This window comes from Dermochelys coriacea, chromosome 20 (genome assembly GCF_009764565.3).
Source record: "Dermochelys coriacea isolate rDerCor1 chromosome 20, rDerCor1.pri.v4, whole genome shotgun sequence".
NCBI classification, from domain to species: Eukaryota; Metazoa; Chordata; order Testudines; family Dermochelyidae; genus Dermochelys; species Dermochelys coriacea.
In genome coordinates, this window is record NC_050087.2 from 14,551,216 (window position 1) to 14,574,735 (window position 23,520).

Here is a 23,520-nt window from a genome sequence, read left to right on the forward strand (position 1 = left end):
CTAAGGAAGTAATACAACTGCTCTGAGCGAGATACTGAGAGCAAGGGAGTGCCTCAAGCAGAACAGGATCTGGGGTTGGGGTGGGATCTGTTGATTCAGCAGCAGCCCACCTAAGCCCCTGGTCCCCAGCAATAAGGAATGGCCCAGCAGGAACTCTATGGGAACTGGCTGTGTCCTCCACCATCACCAGGGAAGAGACTGGTGAGACAAACAGGTAAAGACAAAGTGGTTGGAAACAGGGCACCATCTGTATCCAGACTTAGAAGGGGCAGATGTTGTGTTGTGTTGTGGTTGTGTGAAGTGTGCGGCCATGTGCATTGTGGGGTGTGTGCAAGGAACATGCACCTACAGACGTATGTGCTTTGTGTGTGTATGTACATGTGTAAGCGCCATTTAAAGTGCGTTATGTGGAGGGTGCATATGCAGTTGTATGTACTGTGCTTTGTGTGCAGGGCTGTATGAGTACACGTGCTGTTATGTGAGTGCGTTTTGTGTCTGTGTGTGTACATGGGTGTGTAGTACATCCACCTTTCCGTGTGTAGGGCTGTGTGTTCTGTGTGTGTATGCAGAGGTGTGTGCCATTTGTATGGGAGGGGGATTGTGTGTGTGTAAGTATGTGCAGATGTACATGCTGTATAGTGTGTGGTCATTTTGTGTGTGTGTGTGTAGCATAAAAGAATGCAGATATGTGTGCTCTTTGTGGTGTATATATGTTCAGAAGGGAGTGGGGTAAGATGGGATAAGGTCAGTCAACCATAAACACAATAAATCTCCCACTCAAATCTAGTGGTAGCTGGGGAACCGCACTGCAGTTCTCACTTGTATCAGTTTAGATCTTTGTGGAAGAAAATGACTTGGAAAATAACTGAGGAACCATAACCGACTGTGAGCTGAATTCTGCTCCCACTCAAATGCAGGCAATGGGCTGATGGTGTTAGCAGGCCTAGCTCCTCTAGAGCTAGTAGAATTGCAAAAGCATGCACCTGGGTGGAATTTAGTGGGGCTGGATGTGGCCAGATCCCAAGCTAGTGTAAATTGTCATCACTCCATTGACTTCAGCACAATGACGCTGATTTACACCAACTGGGGATCTGGACCTTTGTCACTAAGGGCATGTCTACATCAAGGGATATTTTAATTTGAGGTTTACAAGCGTTTTGGAAGAATGCAAAACATCAACCATTACAAAGTTAACTTCTTCCAGTGAACTGGCAAGTAATTAACTCCAGGTCATAAACTCTAGTGTAGACAAGACCTGAAGGTAGAAATAATATTAAAATGTCATATATGTCATGTCCAAGACTCTAGGACAGATCTCAGAGGCCATTCAAACCCATACAGATCCTGGCTGTGCTGTAAGATTGAACTGTGTTTTAACAGTTTCTGGGAAGAGCATAACTGTAACCCCTGACCAGGCTGGATTTGTAGCAGGGATGGGATGTAGGAGGCTTAAGGGAGAGCAAAATCTCCCCAACCACGTCAGGACATACGACCTCCATGCCCAAGGAAAAATGCTGCTAAAGAGCAAATTTGTTTTCCTTTTGGAATATGCCAAGCATCAGGTATTTTCTAGGGCTGTCAAGCAATTAAAAAAATTAATCGCGATTAATCACCCAATTAAAAAAACTAATCATGATTAATCGCACAATTGATTGCACTGTTAAACAATAATAGAATACTATTTATTTAAATATTTGTGGGTGTTTTCTATTTTCAAATATATTGATTTCAATTACAACAAAGAATACAAAGTATAGAGTGCTCACTTTATATTTATTTTTTTCACAAATATTGCACTGTAAAAAACAAAAGAAATAGTATTTTTCAATTCACCTCATACAAGTACTGTAGTGCATTCTCTTTATCATGAAAGTTGAACTTGCACATTAGAATTATGTACAAAAAAACTGCATTCAAAAATAAAACAATGTAAAACTTTAAAGCCTACAAGTCCACTCAGTCCTACGTTCAGACAAACAAGTTCGGTTATAATTTTCAGGAGATAATGCTACCCGCTTTTGTTTACAATGTCACCCAAAAGTGAGAACAGGTATTCTCATGGCACTGTTGTAGCTGGCATTGCAAGATATGTACATGCCAGATGTACTAAAGATTCATGTCCTTTCATCTTCAACCACCATTCCATACGACATGCATCCATGCTGATGACGAGTTCTGCTCGATAACGATCCAAAGCAGAGCAGACAGATGCATGTTTGTTTTCATCATCTGACTCAAATGCCACCAGTAGAAGGTCAAGAATTATAACTTTCAAAAACCAGTCAGAGAACACTTCAATCTCTCTGGTCACTTGATTACAGACCTAAAAGTCGCAATATTGCTACAGAAAAACTTCAAAAACAGACTCCAATGAGAGACTGCTGAATTGGAATTAATTTGCAAACTGAACACCATTAAATTAGGCTTGAATAAAGACTGGGAGTGGATGTGTCATTACACAAAGTAAAACTATTTCACCATGTTTATTTTTCACCCCTACTGTTCCTCAGATGTTCTTGTCAACTGCTGGAAATGGCCCATCTTGATTATCACTATAAAAAGTGTTTTTTTTTCTCTCCTGCTGGTAATAGCTCACCTTAACTGATCACTCTCGTTATAGTGTGTATGGTAACACCCATTGTTTCATGTTCTCTGTCTATATAAAATTGTCCTACTGTATTTTCCACTGCATGCATCCGATGAAGTGGGCTGTAGCCCACGAAAGCTTATGCTCAAATAAATTTGTTAGTCTCTAAGGTGCCAACAGTACTCCTGTTCTTTTTGCAGATACAGACTAACAAGGCTGCTTCTCTGAAACCAGTAGAAGGTTGATTTTCTTTTTTGGTGGTTCGAGTTCTGTAGTTTCCACATCTGAGTGTTGCTCTTTTAAGATTTCTGAAAGCATGTTCCACATCTCGTCTCTCTCAGATTCTGGACAGCACTTCAGATTCTTAAATCTTGGTTCGAGCGCTATAGCTATTTTTAGAAATCTCACATTGGTACTTTTGTTCTGTTTTGTCAAATCTGCTGTGAAAGTGTGAAAATGAACATGTGCTGGGGCATCAGCTGAGACTACTATAACAGAATATGGGTAAAACAGAACAGGAGACATACAATTGTCCTCCAAGGAGTTCAGTCGCAAATCTAATTAATGATTAATGCATTTTTTTTAATGAGCATCATCAGCATGGAAGTATGTCCTCTGCAATGGTGGCCGAAGCATCAAGGGACATACGAATGTTTAGCATATCTAGCACGTAAATACCTTGCAATGCCGGCTACAAAAGTGCCATGCGAACATGTGTTCTCACTTTTAGGTGACATTGTAAATAAGAAGCAGGCAGAAGTATTTCCCATTAATGTAAACAAACTTGTTTGTCTTAACGATTGGCTGAACAAGAAATAGGACTGAGTGGACTTGTAGACACTAAAGTTTTACATTGTTTTGTTTTTAAGTGCAGTTATGTAACAAAAAAATACATTTGTAAGTTACACTTTCACAATAAAGAGATTGCACTACAGCACTTGTATGAGGTGAACTGAAAGATAGGATTTCTTTTGTTTATCATTTTACAGTGCAAATATTTGTAATAAAAATAATAATATAAAGTGAGAACTGTATGCTTTGTATTCTGTGTTGTAATAGAAATCAATATATTTGAAAACGTAGAAAAACATCCAAAATATTTAATAAATTTCAATTGGTATTCTATTGTTTAACAGTGTGATTAATCATGATTAATTTTTTTGAGTTAATTGCATGAGTTAACTGCGATTCATTGACAGCCCTAGTATTTTCAGAGGGCAGTTATCATGGAAACCTTCCTGCTACAAACCTTCAGTCCACCAATCTCCACAGGAGATGGCACTAGCTGAATTCTGTGCTTTGCCGCCATTGGATAATTAGGGCCAGATCCCCAGCTAGTGTTATTCTTGACTTGTCTGCCCTAGAAATGTTTGTTGTTTTAACTATATACTGGTATTGCTAAAGTGGAAAACCCCAGGTAGCAGAATGCAGTTATACCAGCATAAAAGTCTTATCCTGGCATAGCTTCTTCTGATACAGGAAGAAGAATAAGCTATATTGGTGTAAGGCACCTTTCAACCAGTATAAATGCATCTACACTGAGGCTTATGCCAGAATTTGGTTAAAAAAATCACGCCCTCAATTGACAGTTGTACTGGTGACAGGTTTCAGAGCAGTAGCCGTGTCAGTCTGTATCAGCAAAAACAACAAGGAGTCCTTGTGGCACCTTAGAGACTAACAAATTTATTTGGGCATAAGCTTTCATGGGCTAAAACCCACTTCATCAGATGCAAGGAGTGGAAAATACAGTAGCAGGTATATATATATAGTACATGAAAAGATGGGAGATGCCTTACCAAGTGTGGGGGGGTCAGTGCTAATGAGGCAATTCAATTAACAGTAGAATACCAAGGGAGGAAAAATCACTTTTGTAGTATAATGAGGGTGGCCCATTTCAAACAGTTGACGGGAAGGTGTGAGTAACAGTAGGGGGAAATTAGTATGGGGAAATTAGTTTTTGTAATGACCCATCCACTCCCAGTCTTTATTCAGGCCTAATTTGATGATGTCCAGTTTGCAAATTAATTCCAGTTCTGCAGTTTCTCGTTGGAGTCTGTTTTTGAAGTTTTTTTGTTGAAGAATTGCCACTTTTAAGTCTGTTATTGAGTGACCGGGGAGATTGAAGTATTCTCCGACTGGTTTTTGAATGTTATAATTCCTGATGTCAGATTTGTGTCCATTTATTCTTTTGCATAGAGACTGTCCGGTCTGGCCAATGTACATGGCATAGGGGCATTGCTGGCACACGATGGCATATATCACATTGGTAGATATGCAGGTGAACGAGCCCCTGATAGTGTGGCTGATGTGGTTAGGTCCTATGATAGTGTCCCTTGAATAGATATGCAGACAGAGTTGGCACTGAGCTTTGTTGCAGAGTTTGGTTCCTGGGTTAGTGTTTTTGTTGTGTGGTATGTAGTTGCTGGTGAGTATTTGTTCAGGTTGGTGGGCTGTCTGTAAGCAAGGACTGACCTGTCTCCCAAGGTCTGTGAGAATAACGGATCATACTTCAGGATAGGTTGTAGATCCTTGATGATGCACTGGAGAGGTTTTAGTGTGGGGCAGTAGGTGACGGCTAGTGGCATTCTGTTACTTTCTTTGTTGGGCCTGTCTTGCAGTAGGCGACTTCTGGATACCCTTTTGGCTCTGTCAATCTGTTTCTTCATTTCACCTGGTGGGTATTGTAGTTTTAAGAATATTTGATAGAGATCCTGTACTGGTATAACTCTTCTAGTGTAGACCAGCCCTTGGTGTTGCTCTCTTGGAGTCAATAAGCCAGACCCCAGCTGAAGAAAATCAGCTGTAGCTCCACTGAAGTAAATACTGATTTACACCTGCTGAGAATCTGGCCCATAATTTGTAACAGACTTTTTCTTTGATGAGTTTCACCTCTTTTTTTCCCCCTGTTGCTGAACAGTTTCAATTTCTGTCCTAATTATGTGTTATCCAAAATGGTTTGCTGAGCAACTCCTCAGCTTGTAAGACCATTTGCCATATTTTGAAATCCAAGGACACATGGCATCACTTCCTTTCCCTGACTGGATAACTGTATCTCCCTGGATCAGGTTTCTAGTAGCAAAGGTTCACGCTTACAGGTTCAAAGATCTCTTACCAATGCTGGTTTAGTTTGATGTTGCCAAAGAGCAGCTGCAGTTAAGATGATTTGGTTTCACCAGCTTGAGGGCTGCCTCTCAGAGACTGTGGTATTAGCATCAGATCCCACAGTGGTATCCTCTAGAGAATTCTCACTTTCTCCAAACACATACCCTTTTCCTTCCTTGTTTGCAGGGATTTACTTATTATCAGGGGGACCAGCACATGCAAGTCACTTCAGATCTGGTGAGTACATATTTTTTCCTCCTGATGTTCCTTGGATCAAGATTTCTGCATCTGGGCCAGAGCAGAGTCCTGGGTCATAGCATGGTGCAAAGCGAACCTCGATGAGATGCCAGTGTAGAGATGACTCTACTCCCAGCTCTGCAGGTGATTTATATGCAACCTTGGACCTCTTCTCTCTTTGTGCCTTGGTTTCCTCATCTATGAAACGGGTATAACAACTTCAAACCCACCTTCAAACAGGTGCTTTGAGATCTGTGATTCTCCTGTCCCACACACCAGTTTTATTATTTGTATTATAATAGCACCTCAAAGTCCCACCTGCGATTAGGGCCCCATTGTGCTGGGTGTTACACAGTCACATCATCAGAGATAGTCCCTGCCCAGAAGAGTTGACAGTCTAAATTTACAAGACAGGCAAATGTGACGGGACAGTGGCAGGAAGTGATTTGCTCAAGATCACATAGTGGATCAGTAGCAGAGCAACAAACAGCACCAAGGGCTCCTGAGTCTTAGACTTGTGTCCTATCCACTCGGCCACAGTGGCTTTTGGCTTTGCTCCGTAAACCAAACCTACTGGACCAGCCAACATCTCCTAACTTCAGCAGTTTCTACAGATTTTCACCATTAGAAGGGAGAAGAGAATGAGGCTCCAAAAGAAATGAGTAATATCATCATCATTCTTCTAGTAGTGAAGAGGGCAGTTGGTGAAATCTCACTGCAGGTGTTCTGTAATTCCAAAGCTACTAAGAGCTCCATGCCTGGGATGTGGAATCCCCTATGTATGCTCTCAGATGCAAATGATTTGCTCTAATATAAATATATTAGCTCATTGGGCCAGATCCTCAGTTGATGTAACTTGAAGCTATGCCCATTTATACTGTTTGACGATTTGGCCCAGATTACTGCACTGAGATTAATTCTTCTCATCTATTTAGGCTCACCTGATAGTTTTTCCTATGAGGAGGATTATGACGATGTGTCCATGTCCGAGATGGGACATCAGATGCAACAGAGGCTACCAGTTTATAAAGACAATACAGATGTAGCAAGCCAGAGAAGCAAGGAAGGCACAGGTAGAACCTACTTCTGCTCCTCCTGTTCACTCCCTGGCCTGAACTGCTCCCTGGTGAGGTCAGTGGGGATTCACCAGAGATGAGCTGGGGCCCATGACTGCATGTGGAGTTACACTCCCAGCAGCAACGTGGCCTGGAGAAGCCTGCATATTTGATCATGGGTGAATTGACACTTCCTCCAATGCCTGCACTTTCCTTCCTGTTTGCAGGTGTTTATGTGCTAGCCGGGAAACCAGCATCTTCAAGTCTCCCAAGGACAGGTTAGTTGGAATTCCTGCAGTCTCCTGTCCCTTGGACTCTATTGCCTGTGTTGCTCGGGTAATTGGATTCATATGGGCTACGGAGCAGCCATCAGATGGGAATGGCTTTTGGTTGCTATAGACCTGGAACCAATCGATCTGTCTAAAGGTTTTATCCTGCACCCATATCTGACCACCTTCCACATAAAGTTAATAGTATTAGCAGAGTCCCTAGTGGACTTCATGGAGTCTCTACCTCTTCTCCCTTTTGGTTTGGATTGAGACTGATGCCCTAGAGATTAAAGTCCTCATATCTTCTTTCCATGACACCCCACAGCCAACCCCCTTGCCTGGGGCTAGATTGGAGCCAATGCCTTAGAGGTGAACGGTCCTGTAATCCCTTCCCCAACCTCTCAGTCTTCTGATCTAATCATGAGACTTCACTCACCTCTCAGAGCTGGGGAGAGAACCTAGGAGTCCAGATGCTCAGCCCTAACCACCAGGCACCACTCTCCTCTCAGAGATGGGGAAAGAATGCCTGAATTCTGGGCACCACCCAGATGTGACCACTAGACCACATCTCTTCCCATTACTTATTTAAAAGAGAGAGCCATTGTCATTGTTTTCAGTGCAAGCCAACATGATTCTGAATCGTTTAAATAACCACAAACATCAAGAGCCTGGGTGAAACCCTGTCCTGAGGTAAACAATTCCGGGGTCCTTCCTGCTAGGAAATGCTGAAAATACAGGGAGGTACGGTCAGAGATCTAACCAGTGCTGCTCTCCACAGCTGACCCCATTCCTGACTCCAATCAAGGAATAGGCTACAGACCGAAGTCCATTGTGACACTGTATGTCCTGATGGGGATTTGTTTTGCAATGTGGGCAGTTCTCCTCTCAATAGCAGTGGTGAAATGTAAGTCTCAGCACAAGTTAGTATGGACACCTACGTGGGGGGTTGGGTGTGGGAGGGCCTACTGATGTTATTCTCTTCTCTAAATTAATATATCTGTGCTAGGACAGGCATGCCACAGGGGCAGAAGTGGGGAGAGAGCATCACAGAAAACCAACTAACAGAAAAAAAATGCATTGCTATCACCCCCCACACAAACACACACACACTGATTTCAGTTACACTGGTGCCAAAACACCCCCAACACATACTGATCTCACAGTGGTGCCAAAGCATCCCCAACACACACTGATCTACTGTGCTAGTGCCAAAGCATGCACACACATGCACACACACACACGCCCCCTGATCTCAGTGCCACTAGTGCCAAAGATCCCCCAGTATACACACTAATCTAAGTAACACTGGTGCAACAGCACCATACTCTGTGTCTCGGATCTGTTACACTAGTGTAAATTCAGAGTAACTCCAGTAAAGTCACAACACTGTAAGCGTCATTTTATGTTGTCCTGAGCCCTGTCCTGACTTGGTATTACTTTACACTCACCTTGCACTGGTGTAAATGACTGCACAAGGTTCAGGGCAATAGGAGATCAAGCTCGACTTTATCTACTTCCACAACCCATACAAGCAACACTGCTTTACCACTGAATGTTAAATGGGCTCATGCTATTATTGAACATGGAGGATGGGGGTGGGGGAGTGCTACCAGCAACCCCAGACAAATCGCTGCTCCAGTGATTCACCCATCAGGTCCTCTCCAAGAGAAACGTTAGTGCCATATCTCTTTCTCCCCCGCCCCCCCCCCGCGTTCTTATATTTATTTATTATTATTACTTGTATTACAGTAGCTCCTAGAGAACCTGACCAAGATTAAGGCCCCATTGTGCTGGGCACTGTACAGGAATATAGAGAAAGGCAGTCCTTGCCCTTTCAATCTAAATGGATGAGGGTACATCTACACAGTAAAAAAAACCCATAACCCATGGCAGCGGTCTCAGATCAGGATCAGTTGACCTGGGCTTGTGGGGCTAAAACTAGCAGTGCAGATGTTTGGGCTTGGGCTGGAGCTGGGCTCCAGGATCCTCCCAGCTTTCAGAGCCCAGGGTCCAGCCTGAGCCTGAATGTCTACACTGCTAGTTTTAGTCCTGCAGCGTGAGACCCGTGAGCCTAGCCAGTTGATCTGGGCTCTGAGACTGGCTACCACAGGACTTTTTTTTTTCTTTTCTTTTCTTTCTGTATAGACATACCCAAAGGGTGGGAGGGACTCCTGTCAATGCAGTCGAGTCCCTTACCAGCAATCCCACACTTAGGGATCAGATACTGCTCTTGGTTACAGTGGTGTAAATCTGGAGTAACTCCACTGGGTCAAAAAGAAAAGGAGTACTTGTGGCACCTTAGAGACTAACAAATTTATTAGAGCATAAGCTTTCGTGAGCTACAGCTCACTTCATCGGATGCATTTGATTGTATTCTTTTTGCGAATACAGACTAACACAGCTGCTACTCTGAAACCTGTCATTATGCAATCCACTGGGTCAGATACTCAGCTGTGTAAATCAACATAGCCCCACTGACTTCAAGGCATAAGCCAACCTCTCATTATTGGGTCATGGAAGAAACATCCCTTGGAGTGAGGTTATAACCAGTGCACTTCCCCTGAAGCAGCGGGTGGAGCCCGCTGTTGGAGATAGGATACTAGACAAGATGAGATTCATGATATGATCCAGTGTGGTCATTTCCAACTAGCTGAGGGCTGGCCTCTTTATTTTAGCATGAATGGAAAGAGCCATATTCTTTTGTTTCCTTTTTAGACTTGGAGGTGTCAGAGGAGTTAAAAGTTTTAAACTATAACCACTCGGAGAGGCTAATGAACGGTAGGTTCTTGGACTCTAGCCAACGTGACGTAGGTACTTCTGGTTAACAGTGGAACTTGGTGGATTTGAATTAGGGGTGGATGGGTCAATTTGGCAATGCTAATCCTTTCAGGAATCCTTGGCCCATCTCTAGCACCACTGAAGCATCGCAAAGCTTTTTGTAAGTAATGAAAAAAGCTAAACAAACTACCCCCTAAATCTGATTCTCCTTTCATTTATATTAAGAAAAGAACCATTGACTTCGATAGAATTACTTCTGATTTACACCAGAATTACACCTTTAGCCCCAATTCAGCTCTCATACCAGTTTATATTAGTGTAGCACAACTGACACCAATGGAATTAGTGCAGGTGCCCACTGGTTTAAGTGAGATCAGGATCAGATCCACTGAGCTTAATGGAGTTACTCCTGATTTATGCTGGATAGTATGAGAGGAGAATCAGATGGAGAAGCTGCAAGAGGCGAAGGATTTGGTTAAGGTCTGACAAAAGACACTGGACACTTAGAAGATCCTTAGCAGATGTAAATCAATAAATGCCAATTGACATCAATTGAGGCTTATTGTTATTGTTTATCTGTATTGTGGTACCACATAGTGGCCCCATCCCTACCATGCCAGGTGCTGTGCAAAAATATAAAAAAGTCATGGTCCCTGATCCAAAGAGCTTACACTCAAAGACAAGAAATATCCGGTGAAAACAACAAATAAATGGTAGGAGCACACGATCACAATGAAAGAATTAAGGATCTGTCCCATCATGAGGAAGGCTGCCTCTCATAAGAGCTTAAGCCTAGTTTTTCAGCTCCAAATGGAGCTGAAACTGAATTTCAATTATTACTTGCATTACACCAAAGTCAGAGCTCCATTGTGCTAGGCACTGTACAGGCACATGAAGAAAAACAGCCCTTGCCTACACAATCTAAATAGGCAAGACAGACACAGGGTGAAAGGGAAAAGAGACTTGCCCAAACTCACAGACAGAGGTGGGAATAGAACTGAGATCCTTAGCACAGCACCTTATCTGCTAGACCAGGCTGCCTACTTCCTATTGTTTCATATGATGCTTTGCATTTTTCAGTGGTGCAGGACCTGGCTGATGCACGAATAGAGCGAAAGAGAATCCAGAGTGACATGAACAAAAGCTATAAGGAACTGTGGGATTTGGCAGGTGAGAGAACATCGGGCCTATTTTCATCTCTGTTATTTTCTCATGGTCTGTTCATGGTGCCGTGAAAACTATATTGATTGTTATCAATTTTACCCCAAGAAGCATCAGAAGGGGCTGGTGAATGAAAGTCAGTTTCTGCTCTTGGTTACCCAGTATAAATCCAGAGTAACTCAACAGAAGAATATTGAGTCACTTTGAGTTTATGGCAGTGTGAATAAGAGCAATATTTGGAGAAAGGAGGATTCTAAGGTAGGCAGAATCCAAATCAAAAAGGATTTACAGGTCAAAATGGAAACAAATTAAAAGACAGTGAAATTTCTGGAAAACATGTCACACGCTCCCAGTGAGCCACCTCACTAAATAAGCAAAAACCTGCTTTCTGCATGAGCCAGAGTTTCCAATGGTAAAGCAGGCTGTCCTGAATTCTCCCTTACAGCATCCATCTGCAGTGCTCTCCCAGAGTCTATAAAATGTGCAGCCGGCTGGAAGAAGTTTGGGAAAGCATGCTATTACTTTTCAAATATGACTACAGACTGGATGGGTGCGAAGCAGTTCTGTAGTGATCAAAACTCTTACCTGGTTATCATTAACAATGACAACGAACAGGTAAGCTATCCCCTCTGTTTGCCATAGTATGCCATTCAGAATGGAAAGAGTGAGGATCAGATCCTGCTTTCAGCTCCATCCATGTCAATCCAGAGTAACTCCAGTAAATTCAGGGGAATTTCACAAGTTTACACTGCCTCATCTTCCTCTCTGATTGATGTAACTCGACTGGCTGTAATTAAGTTACACTGATGGGAGAAGAGAATCAAGCTTGGGGTAGGAGTTTGTGACTTTCGTCACAAATGTGATTTGAGATTTGACCAGATCCTGAGATTTGTAAATCAGCATAGCTCTACTGAAGGCAGTGGAGCTCTGCCAATTTAAATCAGCTGAGGATCTGGCCCTTTTGACTTCAGTAGAACTACACCAGCTGAGGATGTGGCCCTGAAAGCCCATCTGTGCTTTTTTTAGAGCACTGGGGAGGAGGCTATAGTGGGAGGACGTTTGTCAGAGAGGTGCACCGTGCCCCACTGGGAACTCCCAAACTCATCTCCCCAAGGCAGTGAAAAAACATTCAGAAGGCCATGACTTTTGATCGCTAGACAGCTGGCTGACATACAAGGGAAAGGCTGTTGAGATACCATGCTGATGGATGCATTAGAATTGTACAGACTGATCGCTCCATTTCACCTTGCCAGTCCCAGAGCCATCATGCTGGCCTTCGTCATATTAAATTCTTTTCCGTTCTAGGCTTTTTTGAAAGACTGTAATAAACAGGAAAGGACATACTGGCTGGGACTGAGTGATGCAGTGGAGGAAGGCAAGTGGCAGTGGGTAGACAATAGCCCGTATTCTGTCAGGTAAGCCCCTTCTCATGCAAATTCCTTAATCAGAAAATTAGTCCCAATACTTAGGAGTTTTGACACCATGGCTATGTCTGTTTTGTCTCATATCTCATGAAAGGGGACTGAGCAGGATAGGCTCAGAACAAGCACTGACCACAGGAAGCAGGGATGCAGAACTGGGGCTGGAATCTTAGCATGGGAGAACTCTTTCACATGAATTTAGTGCCAATAAAAAGTACCCTAGAGACTGCAGTCCTTTGTTTATCTGCAGAGAAGGTACAGCCCATGCAGCAGCTGAGCAAGCCCCACTTCTGCACTGGCTGTTCCTTGCCAATACGCCTCACCTCTGCCCTGGAGCGACTCCTCTGGTGCGAGAGGGGAGTTCAGTCTCCATGGCCTATTCCATCCTTGGCCTCTCTGATCTGATGGCCAACATTTTTGCCAATTAGGGAGTGAGTGAGTGAGTTTCTCACAACATCCTTCCTGTCCCAATGTTGGTGCACAGGGCGGAAACCAGTCTCTTCCATACTTACGGTGTTGAGATAGCCTATTCTGCCCTCCTTGCTAAAGGTTCTTCTTAAGGTTTTTCTTGGGTGCCCTTGATTCCTCACACCAGTCGGTTTCTACTTGGCAGCTTCATGTGGGAATCTGTGTGTTGTCATCCTGAGTGCAAGCCCCACATATGTCCAGCACTTCCTTCTGATTCTGATGGAAATGAGCTGTGGGTTGTTGATTTCTCAGATATCTTTATTGGTGATGAAGTTTTTTTCAATCAACTTCCAGAATATTTCATGGGCACTAAATTTCCAAAGTTGTCTAGTTTTCTGTCTAAGATTTTAGTAAATCTCCAGGTCTCGCAGCAGTATGTTAGCACCAAGATTATATTTCAATTGAGAATTCTCAGGTTTTGTTGTAGTACTGTATCTCTTTGATTTCTACCTGTTGCTGAATTTAGTAAGTGCTGTGGGTGGCTTTACTATCCTTGATGTCACTTCCTTCTTGAGGCCTCCATTGGCTAACTTTCTTAACATTTTTGCATTCTACTGTGAAGTTAGTGCTTGACATCTGGGTTTCAAGGATGTTTATTTCAGCATAATTAATTCTGAGCCCCACTTGGCGTGCTATTTTTGCCAAGTTCTCTATCTTTGTTTTTAACTTTCTGGGGGTATATCTCAGTAACACAATATAATCAGCAAAGTCTAGGTCTTCTAAGCATTTTGGCATCTACCCATGCAATATCATTGTTTGTGTTGCTAATACACTTCTTTCTTCATTATACAGTCTATTGCAATGCCAAATAATGGTGGAGATAAAATCCAACCCTATTTCATGCGGTCCACTCTGAACCAGTCTGTGTTCTGGTTGTTCACCCTTACAGAGCACTTTGCATCTTTATACACGGCTTTGATGTTGCCGATGACTTTAACTGGGATTTTGTAGGATTCAAGAATATTTTACAATGTATGTCTGTGCAGGCAGGCAAATGCCTTTTGAAAAAAAAAATCAATAAAACTGATGAAGAGTGGAGTTTGCTATAATGGTTCTTAGTGTGAATATCTGATCTACATAGGATCTTTTGGGCCTGAATCCAACTGGTTCTTCTCTAAGCTTTGCATCCACTGCCTCTTTCATTCTGTGTAGTATCACACTGCTGAAGGCTTTCCCTACAACAGAGTAATGTAACTCCCCTCCAGCTGTTACAGTCAGGAAGATCACTCTTTTGGGGGTATTCTGACAATGATTCCATGATTCCACTGGCCAAGAGGAAACCCCCTTTTCCCCAAATATCATTGAACATCTATGTCAATTTTGGTAGGATAGTAGTATCAAATACTTTCATCATTTCTGCTATAATTTGGTCATCTCCCACCACTCTTACTTTTCAGATTTTTGACTGCAGCCTGTACTTCTGACATCTTTATTGGACTGTTGTTAATGTGAAGTTGATCAGCTTTCCACGTTTCATCAGACATGGTGCTGAAATGGGACTGGGTCTGTTGACGACTTCTTTGAAATGCTCTGCTCATCTGTTTTATCGGTTCTACTTCAGTTGTAAGCCTTTTTCTGTCTTTGCTTTTTATTGGCCCATGTCCGGTTTTGAAATTTTGAAATCACATGGGTTTTTAGTCACTTGGTAAACAGCTGTATGGTTTCCTAACATAGCAGCAGCAACAGTAACTTCAACTTCAGCTGCTAGGTCTTAAACATATCTTTCCTTGTGTTGCTTCACACTGCTTTTTCTGCTTTCTTATACTCCTCTTTCGGTTTTTGCCTGGTCTGAGCATTCAGGAGTTTTCCTTTCAGTTCTTTCCTTGGTGAGATACCATGTCTCTTGGCTTATCCAATTCTTGCTCTATGTTGATATCCAACTGTGACTGCTGCCGCTTGAATCATATGGTTTCTGATCACTGCCCATTTTTCTTCAGGCCCAATCTCTGTCTCACCTCTCTCGGCCTCTGTCAGTGCCTGAAGCCCATTTCTTAGTTCAAGTCGGAATTTCTCCCACTACGCTTTTGCTTTCAGTTTTATAATGGTGATTTTCCTTTCCCGCTTTCTGCTTAGCATTGATCGTTCTCAATTTTAATTTCAGTTTAGCAATGCAAAGATTGTGATCACCGCTAACATCTGCTGCTTGATATGTCCTTACATCTTGGATGGATTACTTGGATCTTGAGCTAGTGTGGATGTGATCAATCTGACTTTTCATTTTGCCATCTGATGAAATCCAGGTTTCTGTGTGTATTTCTTTGTTAGGGAACAGGTACTTGCAAGAATCAGGTAGGTGACCAAGCACAATTCAGTGAGTCTCTCACCATTTTGGTTGATGGTTCCCAACACATGTTTCCCCATTGCTCTTTCCATTCCTTAGTTGTCACATTCTATTTTAATGTTAAAGTTGCCCATCGCACCGAGTAAGTCATGTATAGGTATTCAGTCAACCACACTTTGGAGACAATTGTAGAATTCATCTTTATCCTCAGCACTATGTTCCTTTGTTGGCGCTGTCTGATGGACATTTTTAGGAATCTGGTTTGGTATCTGGCGCATATGATGCTTTGGTTAATCAGTTCCCAGCCAGTGAGTAATTTTTCAGCAGAATCTGTCAAAATGAGAGCTATTCCCTTGAGTGTTTGTTGTCACTACAACATGAGTAAATGAGATGTTTCTTCTCTTGCTTGAAACGCTTCTTATCTGCACCTATCAACCTGCTCTCACTGATGCTCAAGATTTCAAGTCTGTCGTTGTCCCTCTATCTCCTGACCTGCAAGATCTTTGATGTTTGAAACATTGTTCTCACATTCCAATAAACAACTCTGAAAGCCAGCATCAAACCTGTGGGGGTTCTGGCTTCCACCAGTAGCCTTCTTGCAGCATGAAGGGTCAGCAGTGTTCATTTCTACTGAAAAGCTGAGATATTTTTACTAGGCTAGGTGGTTAGTATTGTGTTCAACCTGCCCCAGTTTATCCAGGCTTGGGACTGGCAGCACAGCTGCCAAGTTTCATGTGGTAAATAAGCACCCTGACTTTCACAATAAGCCAAAAATCAAGCTAATCCCATTTCAAAACAAGGCAAAAACAAGCCAATCCCTAAGAACTAGGGCTGTCAAGCGATTAAAAAAATTAATCACGCGATTAATCAGACTGCTAAACAATAATAGAATACCATTTATTTAAATATTTTTGGATGTTTTCTACATTTTCAAATATATTGGTTTCAATTAGAACCCAGAATACAAAGTGTACAGTGCTCATTTTATATTTATTTTTGATTACAACCTAATACGAGTACTGTAGTGCAATCTCTTTATAATGAGTTGAACTTACAAATGTGAATGATGTACAAAAAATAACTGCATTCAAAAATAAAACAATGCAAAACTTTGGAACCTACAAGTCTCACTTTCAGGTGACATTGTAAATAAGAAGCAATCAGCAGTATCTCTCATAAATGTAAACAAACTTGTTTGTCTTAGCAATTGGCTGAACAAGAAGTAGTACTGAGTGGACTTGTAGGCGCTAAAGTTTTACATTGCTTTGTTTTTAAGTGCAGTTATGTAACAAAAAAAAATCTACATTTGTAAGTTACACTTTCACGATAAAGAGATTACACAGCAGTACTTGAATGAGGTGAATTGAAAAACAGTATTTCTTTTATCATTTTTACAGTGCAAATATTTGTAATAAAATAATATAAAGTGAGCACTGTACTCGTATTCTGTGTTTTAATAGAAATCAATATATTTGAAAATGTAGAAAAACATCCAAAAATATTTAATAAATTTCAATTGGTATTCTATTGTTTAACAGTGCAAGTAATCGCGATTAATATTTTTCATCACAGTTAATTTTTTTGAGTTAATCACGTGAGTTAACTGCGCTTAATCGACAGCCCTGTTAAGAACCCTAACACTCTATGTGACTAGATCCCCCTGCATGCTGTCTGTGACTATGGTCGGCCCACTGTGCACCCCTGACTCTCTCCCTCCATTGTTCCTGCTTGCCCTTTGCCCCTGCTTGCCGGGATCCAATTAAAAAAAAAAAAGAAGCAACAAGCTACAACAAGCTCCAAGCCAAACAAGCTACAAGCCAAAAACTAGCCAACAAGCAACTCACAAGCCAATTAAGCCAAAAATAAGCCCAATTTCTGTGTTTTTTTCATGGGTTTGGCATGTCTGACTGGCAGCCCCAGCATGCAGGAAGTGGGGTTCCATTATGGTGCTATTCTTCTCCATTGTTATATGGACTTGTCCCTCTGGTAAATGAATTGACCCTAAGGGACAAATTGTGGCTTAGCATAAGTGAGTGCATCTCTGTGGAGTTGCACCTGCTTTCACCAGACCAGACTTTAGTCCTAGGTATTCATTTCACATAGACCACCAAAGAGCCATCAGATGGTGACGTCTCCTGGTTGTTTAGTCAACCTGTCTGGACTGACCCAGTAATTTAAAACTGGAACCCTCCAGTATTCAGAGCAATCCAATCTCCCCTGCCTTGGAATAACTCTTGCTGGAGAGTTGCCACTCTTGCCAGGGTTTGAGTTGTTCTACAGAATCTTCCCCTCCTACAGCTCCTTCCCTATATGTAGGGGTGGCACCATGCCCTCCCAGAGCACCTCCTTGTGGTACAGCAAGGCCCTGCAGGCACACTGCCATCAGTTACCTCTACAGGGATTCAGAAATAAATCACTCGCCTCCAAAATCTTTAAGCAATATTTCCCTTCTCCTGGGATCTAATTTATTTAGTGTATACACATAGGTCTTCTGATTTTCAGTTGTAACAGAAAAAGACTGATAAAACACCATGATAGAAAAAGAAAAAAAAATAAATCTGTGTTTATCTGATAAACACTGGAAAATATTACTTGTATCTAAGGGCTTGTCTGCACAGAGCAGTAATTTGGATTATGGGCATTGGGATGGGTGATTTTTAAAGCATACTAATGTGTTGTGCATTAATTGGTCTGTGTAGACCCTGCTGGTGTGGACTAAAGGTTCCCAAGTATGCTTTAACATAGTGCAGTTTGAAACAGTACTATGTTAAAGTGTGCCTAGGGAATATTACAAAGAGATGATTTACAGTATATACTGTGACAGACCCAGACCAGGGGGGTAAAGGAGTCTGGTAGAAGGCAAATATACTGGCCACTGGATGAACAGTTTTCTGTTCCCTGAGTGACCAGAACAGGGGCTGCACTAGAGCAATCAGGAACCTGCTAGAACCAATTAAGATAAGCAAGCTAATTAAGACACCTGGAGCCAATTAAGAACATACTAGAATCAATTATGGCAGGCAGACTAATCAGGACACCTGGTTTAAAAAGGACCTCTCATCATTTAGGGGAGGGAGTGCAAGGAGTAGGGAGTGAGAAGGCGTGTTGTTGGAGGACTGAGGAGTACAAGTGTGATCAGGCTTCAGGAGAAAGATCCTGTGGTGAGGATAAAGAAGGTGTTGGGAGGAGGCCATGGGATAGTAGCCCAGGGAGTTGTAGCTGTCGTGCAGCTGTTACAAGAGACACTGCAGACAGTTGCAATCATAGATTCATAGATTCATAGATACTAAGGTCAGAAGGGACCACTCTGATCATCTAGTCCGACCTCCTGCACAGCGCAGGCCACAGAATGTCACCCACCACTCCTATGAAAAACCTCACCCATGTCTGAGCTATTGAAGTCCTCAAATCATGGTTCAAAACTTCAAGGAGCAGAGAAGCCTCCCTCCAGTCAACCATGCCCCATGCTACAGAGGAAGGCGAAAAACCTCCAGGGCCTCTCCAATCTCCCCTGGAGGAAAATTCCTTCCCGACCCCAAATATGGCAATCAGCTAAACCCTGAGCATATGGGCAAGATTCACCAGCCAGATACCCAGGAAAGAATTTTCTATAGTAACTCAGATCCCATCCATCTAATATCCCATCTCAGGGGATTTGGCCTATTTACCCTGAATATTTAAAGATCAGTTACTTACCAAAATTCCATTATCCCATCATACCATCTCCTCCATAAACTTATCGAGTAGAATCTTAAAACCAGATAGATCTTTTGCCCCCACTGCTTCCCTTGGAAGGTTATTCCAAAACTTCACTCCTCTGATGGTTAAAAACCTTCGTCTGATTGCAAGTCTAAACTTCCTGGTGGCCAGTTTATACCCATTTGTTCTTGTGTCCACATTGGTGCTGAGCTTAAATAATTCCTCTCCCTCTCCTGTATTTATCCCTCTGATATATTTATAGAGAGCAATCATATCTCCCCTCAACCTTCTTTTAGTTAGGCTAAACAAGCCAAGCTCCTTAAGTCTCCTTTCATAAGACAAGTTTTCCATTCCTCGGATCATCCTAGTAGCCCTTCTCTGTACCTGCTCCAGTTTGAATTCATCCTTTTTAAACATGGGAGACCAGAACTGCACACAGTATTCTAGGTGAGGTCTCACCAGTGCCTTGTATAACGGTACTAAAACCTCCTTATCCCTACTGGAAATGCCTCTCCTGATGCATCCCAAAACCGCATTAGCTTTTTTCACAGCCATATCACATTGGCAGCTCATAGTCATCCTATGATCAACCAATACTCCAAGGTCCTTCTCCTCTTCCGTTACTTCTAATTGATGCGTCCCCAGCTTATAACTAAAATTCTTGTTATTAATCCCTAAATGCATAACCTTACACTTCTCACTATTAAATTTCATCCTATTACTATTACTCCAGTTTACAAGGTCATCCAGATCCTCCTGTATAATATCCACAGGGCCCTGGGCCAGAACCTGGAGTAGAGGGTGGGCCCGGGTTCTCCCCCATCCCCCTCAACTCCCTATTTGCGACAAGAAGAGTTGACCTGGACTGTGGGTCCCACCAGAGGGGAAGGTCCCTGGACTGTCCCCTGACCCACTAGGTGGGTCAGCGGAGACTGCGGGGATTGTTCTCCTCCCTTTCCCCATGCTGGCCAGTGATGAGGTTAGCTGAGCGAACGGCAGGTTTGAGCCACTAGCAAAAGTGGCCAAACTGAGGGCTGCCATGAACCTCTGAGGCGAGCAAATCTGCCAATAAGCGCAGGACCCGCCAAGGCAGAGGAGGAACTTTGTCACACTACACATTAATTACAGTACATATGGAGAGAGCCTGGAAAATCCCCGACATTTGTAACTCAAATATTGCTAAAAATAAATCCCACACACTGAAATTAATAAACCTCACCAACCAGAAGCCTTATTAATATAGCTTTGCCCAACATAGCTCACTGTTCAGTCCAGGGTCTTCCCAGCTCTCCTTCTTAGAGTAGGGGATTTCAGTCCTGGCCTCCCTGGCCCAAAGAGTCTCACCTCAGATTCAGGGGTTTTCCTAGGCCTCCTTCTTGGGGCCAAGGGGATTTCCTGTCAAGCTTCTCCCACAGCTCCCTTTGTTGGGCTGTGTTTATTGTCTCATTCCCTCTGTGGCTTTAAACCAGCTTCTCCTCCAGCTGGTCCTTTTTCATAGTAGTTCTTCTTCTCCCTGGACTGGGAGAGCTCAGCTGACGTCAACCTTCCACTGCCTGTGGTGTTTTGAGGCAGGAGGCAGAATATATGCAGACCTCTTTTCCAGAGCTGGTCCTGCTTGGTTAGGAGAGGGTGGAGCCTTGCCTCACCATCTCTACAAGACTTCAGGTCCTGGACTCTTAAAAGAATAGCACAGGTTTTCATCAATCAGACTCTTCGCTGGGACCGATTCTCCTCTCCCCATAGCTGCCTTTGTCATTTTCCAAGAATCTGGGGTACTAAACCTTAAAGGGATTACACTACAAGATAGGGATGGGATAACCCCTAGGCCCTACTACCCCAACACTGCAGGGCAACCATTGATATGTCTGGCATTGATTGCCCTCTTGCTAATGCCAGTGCAATTCCAGAAAGCCAGATTCCCAGCGCATGTAAATTGGCATTGCTCCATTTACTTGTCCACTTACATCAGATGAGGACCCGATGACAGGACTTACTGGTGTAAGAGGATAATCAGGCCTGTAGCATTACCTTCTCAGGGTAAGCTTTTGGTCTGCATTACACTGGAGTAAATCTTTAATCTCTCCATTGACATCAGTTTGGCTTACTCTTACATTGTTACCAGAATGTGGCCCACTGATTTAATCTTAAAAACTCGATGGAAGAATTTGTAGATATCTGTCTCTGCAGTAAGAAAAGGAGGACTTGTGGCACCTTAGGGACTAACAAATTTATTTGCGCATAAGCTTTTGTGAGCAACAGCTCACTTCATCGGCTCACGAAAGCTTATGCTCAAATAAATTTGTTGGTCTCTAAGGTGCCACAAGTCCTGTTCTTTTTGCGAATACAGACCAACACGGCTGCTACTCTGAAACCTGTCTCTGCAGTGGCAGAGCTGTATTTAATAAAGGGATCTACAAAATCCCTCCTTAGAGGCTACAGTTACTAGCACTGCCTTGAGAGGCTTGAACTTTTCCCATTTGTCTTAATGGGTTTTAACTCTGGAGCCTGAAGGTGACCTTTTAAATGTCAATGCAGTTGAACTACATCAGCAGACTCTATGTGGCTTTGTTTCTCTTGGCAGCTTTTGGAACTTCGGGGAACCAGACATCAAGGGTGAGGAAGAAGACTGTGTTAGCATGAAGTCTACTGGGACATGGAGCGATTCCGAGTGCTCCCGGCCCAATTACTGGATTTGTGAAAAGACGTGGATCTGCTGACCCACTTTTCAAACATGCTCTTGTTATGGGATTGAGCACAAGTCCCACTGCTCCTCCTGCACCTGCTCAGTGGCTGACAAGAACTCGGTCCGGCTCCCCAATAGCTGAACTGAAGATGACATTTGTCCAGATTGTTAATAGTGCTCTCCTGCATGCTAGTTAGGGCTGTAGGTTCAGGGGTCCAACTGGTGCCCAAAAAAGTGGCAGTAGTATACCTCAGCCCTGCTCACTTCCTCAAGTTTTACCCATAAAACGCAGAGCAGTTGCACACTTCAGCTAAAATGATCAGCAGTTGAAATGTAATTGTGTTGACATGTAAATGGCCACCATTGAGCTTCAGAATCAACACCTACTTAAAACAAATGAGGAAAGTTCATGCCTCTCAGAGCTATGAGGCCCAATTCTTTACTTGCATCTGTTTTAAACCAAAGTAACAACTGATTTCAATGTAGTTACTTCTGCATCAGTAGGGTCTACTTAACTCTCAGAAATTATACCTTCTATAGACTAATTCTTATACTTCAAATCCACTCCTCAAAAATATGATAGTGTTGACAAGACCCATTAAGGGGATGCAGCCACTTCACTCATACTATATATTTAGGCTTGGCAGAATTAATGTGTTTATATATACAGTTTTGACAGATAAATAGTATCAATGTTTAAGTATTTTTTAAAAAAATCATCAATGTAAATTTTCACAGTTGTAGAAAATTATGGGCAGGTCAGACAATATTTATTTTATGACAGTAGATGTAGATATTCAAAAACTGAAAACATTATCACTGTTAAACACAAATTGTCAATGTCATATGTCAGAATATACAAAGTAGATATCCTTAAATCAAACTCTAATATATGCTCGAGCAGTATTTTTCTTACTTTATCTGTCTGTAAATTCTGATTATTAGCAATGAACATTTTTTTTGTCAGTTTGTTTGTGTACTGTGAAATCGACATTTACCAACATTGAGTGATGAACATCTAATCCTTCCAATATTACATATATTCCTCCTTCACTTTCTATCACTCCATGCAAGTTGCATCTCTCCGTGCCTTAAGCCATGCCCTTTCATTCATTTGTGGAATAATAATTATGTGATTCTGTAGCTACAGTCAAGTTGAGTTTTCCACTTTAAAACAGGGATTCTGCTTTATTGCTACATAGAAAGAATATAGCATATTTTCCTCAAATGTGCAGCAATTATAACTGAGCACAGAATGAATTTTCTGAGGGTTTACAAATAAGTCTGTTGACTAGTTTGGATTATAATCAATTAAACTTGTGTCCTTTTAAGAAGTGCAGTGCACATTACCAGGATTTTTTTGTATTGTATGACAAAATCATCTGTTGTGACAAACTATCTGTTTAAAGATTGACCTTTCTAAGTGCTCTAAAATTGACATGTTTGTTGGATTTCTTTAAATTTGGTGTGCCTCAGGAGGATGCAGGGTAGGATTAGTGATGCAAATTTGGAGTCATTCGAGCTAGAGATTCCAGAGACATAAGCCTGGAAAAAATAGCTATTTTTTAAAAAAGGTTTCTAGGTAGGTTTTTTGTTTTGTTTTGTTTTGTTTTGTTTTTTTGCAGAGAGCTAAAGATCAAGCTATTGATGGGATGCAGGTAAAAATGGTCTCAATCTGTTGAGTTTTACCAAAGGTAGTGCGTGGCACTCACTAAATCTTTGAGGGACCCAAACTGAGAATAGTATTTAAGAAAATGTACATTTTTACACTGCAGATGC

The 23,520-nt window shown here is 42.3% G+C and overlaps 1 protein-coding gene and 1 long non-coding RNA gene across 8 annotated transcripts in view; one reads left to right on the top strand and one right to left on the bottom strand.

Annotated features, from left to right (window-relative positions):
• Positions 1–23,520, bottom strand: part of LOC122458381 — a 60,186-nt gene that overhangs the window by 12,115 nt on the left and 24,551 nt on the right. For all 6 annotated transcript variants that reach the window (XR_006278405.1, XR_006278406.1, XR_006278401.1 and 3 more), the window contains one exon: positions 20,403–20,733. This is a non-coding gene — a long non-coding RNA (uncharacterized LOC122458381). The remainder of the gene's footprint in view (positions 1–20,402; positions 20,734–23,520) is intronic.
• Positions 16–23,075, top strand: LOC119845711 (hepatic lectin-like). Of its 2 annotated transcripts, XM_038378351.2 has the most exons (10): positions 16–214; positions 5,876–5,926; positions 6,862–6,999; positions 7,209–7,259; positions 8,029–8,154; positions 9,966–10,028; positions 11,109–11,198; positions 11,635–11,804; positions 12,495–12,604; positions 21,640–23,075. In XM_038378351.2, exons 1-10 carry the CDS (start codon positions 139–141, stop codon positions 21,773–21,775), a joined length of 1,011 nt encoding a protein of 336 aa, XP_038234279.1. In that variant the 5' UTR covers positions 16–138; the 3' UTR covers positions 21,776–23,075. The 2 variants fall into 2 exon arrangements, with proteins under 2 accessions (XP_038234279.1, XP_038234280.1); XM_038378352.2 differs by lacking the exon at positions 9,966–10,028.

Coding starts and splice junctions, on each gene's coding strand:
- LOC119845711 (XM_038378351.2), top strand. CDS start 139: ATGGCCCAGCAGGAACTCTATGGGAACTGGCTGTGTCCTCCACCATCA. Junction 215..5,875: donor GAGACTGGTGAGACAAACAG/GTAAAGACAAAG, acceptor CCTTGTTTGCAG/GGATTTACTTATTATCAGGG. Junction 7,260..8,028: donor TTCAAGTCTCCCAAGGACAG/GTTAGTTGGAAT, acceptor TGCTCTCCACAG/CTGACCCCATTCCTGACTCC.